At 41.0% G+C, this 6,232-nt stretch overlaps 1 protein-coding gene across 1 annotated transcript; it reads left to right on the forward strand.

The window, feature by feature from the left end:
* The first annotated feature begins 888 nt into the window (after nt 1-888).
* LOC101437624 (olfactory receptor 56A1) lies at nt 889-1,839 on the forward strand. The gene has a single exon (XM_004466941.3). It carries the CDS (start codon nt 895-897, stop codon nt 1,837-1,839), a length of 945 nt encoding a protein of 314 aa, XP_004466998.1. The 5' UTR covers nt 889-894.
* The last annotated feature ends 4,393 nt before the right edge of the window (nt 1,840-6,232 follow it).

The raw sequence follows: 6,232 nt of genomic DNA on the forward strand, positions 1-6,232 counted from the left end.
GAGAAATATTTGGAGGGCATAGCAAGAAAGAGGTTTTGTTTTGTTTGTTTTTTTATAGATGAAAGACACGTGAGAAATTTGAAGACAGGGCAGATCCAGTAAAGAAGGAAATACGGCTCAAAATTAGGGAACTGAACTGGACAACTGATAGTGTAAGTACAAGGCAAGAGGAATAGGATCCAATATAGATGTGGAAGTTCTGACATTTTGGTAAAAGCATTTTCTGTTGTCTTCGGCTTATTCCAAAGGCACTGAGATGCTCAGGGCAGGCCCTGAAAAATGAATGGATATACATATAGGATTGGGGTTTCACGAAGAGCTGATTTAATCAAGTTTACCTTCTATTTTCTCCTTAGGGAAAGGGTCCAATAAGATTATCCATCTCAAATTATATGTAGGAGGTGAGGACCAAATTAAATGTTTCTCCCCCAACAATGTAAACACTTGTCTTCAAAACACCTATTAAAGAAACTTTTCATTTACCATAGCTTTAATGCATCCTTCATTGTCAATTAGGTTATGGTAAAAACTAGGCTGCATTCCTAGTGTTTTGCATTTCTTATGCTGGTACCACACTAACCTAATTTGTTGTACCTTCTTAATACATTTTAATGCATAGTGAGGAGGTTATGCCCTATCATTATCCTCTTTTCAAATCATCAGTTTTTTCACTGATTCATTTTTTTTCCTAGACTATAGTATTGTTTGTCAAGTCTGACTACTCTACCTTTAGGGCATTGACTGGAATTTGCCTTATTTAGGAAGTCTCCTACATATCATTTGCTTCCTGAAGAGGAGGAGAAAGGCAAATTTTTTAAAGCAATTTGAAAAAATTACCTCTTGTATCTGCCTATACAAAGAGTCAAGTGAAGCCTTTTCAACTTGATTGAATTCATGGCATTGCTCAGCAACAACTCTGCCTTTCCAGTCTCTGAATTCCTCCTCATCTGCTTCCCTAACTACCAGAGTTGGCAGCACTGGCTCTCCCTGCCCCTCAGCCTCCTCTTCCTCCTGGCCATGGGAGCCAACACCATACTTCTGATCACCATCCTCCTGGAGACCTCTCTGCATGAACCCTTGTACTACCTGCTCAGCCTCCTCTCCCTGCTGGACATCGTGCTCTGCCTCACTGTCACCCCCAAGGTCCTGGCCATCTTCTGGTTTGACCTCAGGTCCATCAGCTTCTCTGCCTGCTTCCTCCAGATGTTCATCATGAATAGTTTCCTCCCCATGGAGTCCTGCACATTTATGGTCATGGCCTATGACCGCTATGTGGCCATCTGCCATCCTCTGCGGTATCCATCCATTATCACTGACCAATTCGTGGCCAAAGCTAGTGTCTTCATTGTGGCACGAAATGCCCTTCTCACTGCACCCATTCCTATTCTCACTGCCCAGCTCCATTATCGTGGGAAAAATGTCATTGAGAACTGCATCTGTGCCAACCTGTCTGTGTCCAGGCTCTCCTCTGACAATTTCACCCTTAACAGAATCTACCAATTTGTGGCTGGTTGGACCTTGCTGGGCTCAGATTTCATCCTCATCTTCCTCTCCTACACTTTCATCCTAAGAGCTGTGCTTAGATTCAAGTCTGAAGGGGCTGCAGTCAAGGCCCTGAGCACATGCGTCTCCCACTTCATTCTCATCTTCTTCTTCAGCACCATTCTGCTGGTTATAGTGCTGACAAATGTGGCCAGAAAGAGAGTCCCCATGGATATCCTCATTCTGCTCAATGTTCTTCACCACCTCATCCCTCCTGCCTTGAACCCTATTGTATATGGAGTGCGGACCCAACAGATAAAGCAAGGAATTCAGAAATTGCTGCAGAGAGGAATGTGAATATGTGAAACAGATTCCTAATTCCTCATCTATTTTCTCCTCAGTGACTTTCCTTGGGCACTGAGGTAGAAGAAGGCTTCAGGAGTGAGCATTTATTACACACTGAGGCTCAGCTCATAACTCACCCATTTTCCTTCCTTTACTCTCCTTGCCTGGTTCAAGCGGAGATAGGCAAGAAGAAAACCATATTTCCTAAGTAACAGCTTTAACTTAGGCAATTATATTTAAGCAATTTATTTAAATTGGGGACATTATTACTTGCATTTTACATACTAGAAAACTGTTGCTTCTAAGAGGTGAAATTGCTGAAGATCACATGGAAGCTATATAATAGAGGCTAAAATCCAGCTCTAGAGACTTTCTACCCATAGAAATATCAATTTGAGTACATTTGAGTCTGGGGAACAGGCGTCACCTCATTCTCCTTTGGTCTGTGTTTTTTGCCTTGTGATTGTACATATGTATTTCCTGTCTGTATTTACTTCCTTGTGAGCCAAGGGGTTCTCAGAGAAAGCAAAGTCCTGCCTGACAAAGAATTTTCAGGACTGCAGGAAAAAAAGCATTCACAATCACATAGACCAATGCCAGATTCCTTGTATAAACGATAAAGCCTCACAATCTTCAGGGAGAGTCTTGGAAGTGAGGATATAGTGGAGTAAGTTGTGGGGAGAGGAGAAACCAATGGAGTGGGAAATGGGGAAACTGGCTAAGATGGTGGGTAGGCTACTTTGCCTATGTGTTTAAGGTATATGTGCAATAAACTTCAAATCAAGTCTTATTTGATCTGTTAACTATGTCCAAAAGCTCTAGGCTAGGTGACCATGGCTTAGTGTCATGTTTCTGGATTACCATGGGTCCAGTCAGGAAAAAAGAAACCATGCCATTATTTTAGAGAATTTAATGTAACCAATTGATTAAATGGGTACTAGGGACATGAAAACTAAAAAGGAGATGAACATAAAAACAGTACCTGCAGGAAGAGCCTTCCATACCTAAGACTAGAGGGAGCAAAGGGAAAAGGTTGGGTCATTAGAACCTAAAATTTCAAGGCAAGAGTTCTGAGGAGAGGTGCTCTCCCTAACTGGTACTGGTGCCATGGATCTCAGGTAAGGTGCCTCTTAGAGTTGGGACTGAAACCTCTGAGGAAGTTCACATCCCTGGTGAAGTTCAGTGAGGCTGGTTCTGGGAGTTCTGGAACCCCAAACCCCAACCCCAACAAAAAGTCAACCAACCAATCAACCAGCAATCAAATCCTTGAGATTGGAATAATCTCTTCTGCCAGGATGAAGAGCCATGGCTGAGGGGACACTGACAAGGCAGGAACAGACAGAAGGGTGCCAAGAATCTCCTCCGCTGCCTCAACATGCCAGTCTCCCTCAGGTGCTCTCTCTAGGAGGGAGCCAACCAACAAAAAGGAGCCCTGAGCACCAGTGCCAGCATCACAAGCAGAGTAGGGATGGGTAGATTTAAACTGAGAGAAAAGCATTAATAACTGACACAGCTACAATCAGTTTTGAATATGAAAACTTAAGACTACATGAGGGACCATTAGAATAGCACACTGGTTCTCAGGGACCTAGAAATAGAATCAAAGCATTCATAGCTATGAAAGTATTTGGCATTGAGTCAGTACAGGAATTGAGACAGACTGCCCCACACTGTGAATTGCAAACCAGTGCTGGTGTGGAATCCATGGGCAATGTTACTTCTAAAGTCATATTCAGTAACAGCAGGAAACAAAAATGGCATTCAGATTCTATTTGCCTTGAAAAAGGAGCTTGTAATGCCCTCAGGTTTGGCTCTTATTTTCTCAAGGCCAGATATAAACTGACCTTGCAACTGTAACTCAGTATTTGTCATATTTTAGAAGGGGATACTCTAATAGGGCTTCTTTTCAACTCATGGTAGCTAGAAGAGTTTTATCCACCCCCAACCTCCTACTATGCCCCAGAGAACTGAAGGACCAACTTCACCTCTGATTGTCTCAATTAAGACTAACATCTCAATAGTCTTATATATTGATAATAGTAATAGAAATAACAGTCCACATGTTTTCAGCACTTACAAGTTTTCAGTGCATGATAATTCTTAATTCTCATAACCTGTGTAGGCTTCCTTACAAAAATGAGTTTTTAAAGATCCAACCAAAGGATATAATAAAATAGGAATATGATACATCTGTAGTTAGGTGATATTTTCAAATATCTGGTCCATTCTCTTGGTCTCTCCAGGAATATTTTCTCTACAACAACTGTGCTTTCACCCGGGGAACCTCTGGAATGCAAACCCAGAAGAGACTCAAAGAGGATTATTTATTGGCTGGTCAACCTTCATATCTTAATTCCTGAACCAGGTTTCTCTAGATCTATGCATAACAGCCAAGACAATGACAGGAAACTTGACAAAATGAGTGTACGTAGGAATAGAAACAGCCTACTTGTTGTAGGGAGTTGTAAAGAATGTAGGGACTAACAACCTCTTGTTGTCCCACACAGTAACTAGCATGATACTTTTGGCATGTTGAGGTCCTCAGGAAACATTCTTTTACTTATGATATTGAAGTGGTTAAGTGAAGACTTGACAGATTGTGTCTACGTTGAATCTCCAGCTCCATGGTAGTAGAGGCTCACAAATAAGGAACAGACAAGCCATGGTAGGGTTGGCTCTCCTCTCTCTGGAGAGAAGTTATGAGGAGTACAGTAGTACTACAGAATTGTCAAGCCCAGTGTAGGTGGATGAAGAAACTTGACATAATGATTCTAAGTCAGGCTGTGAGGTGAGTCCACACCCAGGTAACCGTGATGGGAGAGCAGGATAACAGAGAGAGCCATATCTAGAAGGGCAGATACAACTCTGCTGTGAAGTTCCCATAGCAGGAAAAAACCTTCTGTGAAGTTCTTGAGCACTGACTTGGGTGGATAGAATGAAGGAGCATGAATTAAAGCATTTTAAATGAGTGGAGTACAGATGATTTGTCAGTTTGTTTTAAGTGAGAAAAGCTGTGAAGGGTACCATTGCAAACTCAGGCTGACTGTGCTACAGTTGTACTGGGAATGGCATGTTAAGACATGAGGAGGAGAGGGGAAGTGGCTCACCCACCACCACCTCACTCCTTGGTTTTCAGGTTAGTCATACGTGCATGTGAAATTTGCATGAGCAACACGGAACCTTTTGAGAACGAAGATCAGATACCAGGGAACACCACTGTTCAGGACCTGAGCAGACTTAAATCAGGGCCCATGGGCAATAAAAAGTAACAAGACCCCCGAAATTAACTTATTTAGAGGAAAAAAAGGAGTCTATGTTGGTGGCCAATGCCCAATGGCCTAAATATCCTTAAGGAATCAACACCACCTCTGCAACATATTACATAGGGGGGTTTGGAAGCCTCTTAGTACATAAATAGCTATTTGATACTCTATTGTACGTTAAGTATATTCTAAGCATATGGGTGTTAACAATGAGAACTATAGCCTCAGAGACAGTTTGGCACATCAAAGCTGTGCAGCCGGGGAGCTTAAACACCAGAGAACTTAACAGCAGTGGCATTATTACAAAATAAATATTTGTTCATCGCTAAGTCAATAGTGCCTTCTTGTGGCCATTAGTGGAATAGTAATACTGGAGTGAACTCCAGTTCTCAACCTCTGCTGGGTATGTGAAAGAGGACTGACAACTCTGTTCAGAAAACTCCTGGGGATCTTGAACACTCAGGGGCAAGGGTAGCAGGTAGCTTCAAGAAGATACTGGACTTCCTTCCCATAAAGTTCATGGGCATTTGAGTGATTAACTAAAAAAAAAAAAAGATATATAACCATTTATACTCAGATTTTTTTCTCCGTTGGCATTTAAAGAATCAATATCAAACCTATAACCTGAGTCAGGTATTCATAAGGATAGAGTGTATCTTAGCACTTCATTAGACATTATGTCAGCAGTATTTGGTTAAGGACTATGTGTATTAATAACATTTGTTTATTTTTTCATCTATTCAACAAAAATTATTTATTAGGGCTTTATGTATGATTAGCACTTTGATAGTTACCTAGAAGTTAACTACTTTCAGAGAGATTATGTTAAAAAGAGCATACAAATTATTTTTTCTCCTACTTTTGCAGATGAGGCAACTGAGCAAAGACAAAGTATTAATGGTCATTCAACTAACAGGGACCAGAGTGAGGATTTAGAGACTAGCCATGCCTCTTTCCTAAAGTAATTTTTCTTGCTATACTTCTATATTTTTACTAGGTAGATTTGTAGTTTTCTGAAGTTGGATCCTTGTTTTTCATGCTTCAGGTTATAGATAGCAAAGATTCAAAACTCATCATATATTGAGTTAGTGAAGGTAAAGATAGTTTCTATAACAAAGGTATCACTTTGACTTAACACAATA

The sequence above is a fragment of the Dasypus novemcinctus genome, chromosome 10 (assembly GCF_030445035.2).
Source record: "Dasypus novemcinctus isolate mDasNov1 chromosome 10, mDasNov1.1.hap2, whole genome shotgun sequence".
Lineage (NCBI taxonomy): Eukaryota > Metazoa > Chordata > Mammalia > Cingulata > Dasypodidae > Dasypus > Dasypus novemcinctus.

Bases quoted from the DNA above. Each gene is read 5' to 3' on its own strand.
- LOC101437624 (XM_004466941.3), top strand. From the start codon at position 895: ATGGCATTGCTCAGCAACAACTCTGCCTTTCCAGTCTCTGAATTCCTC.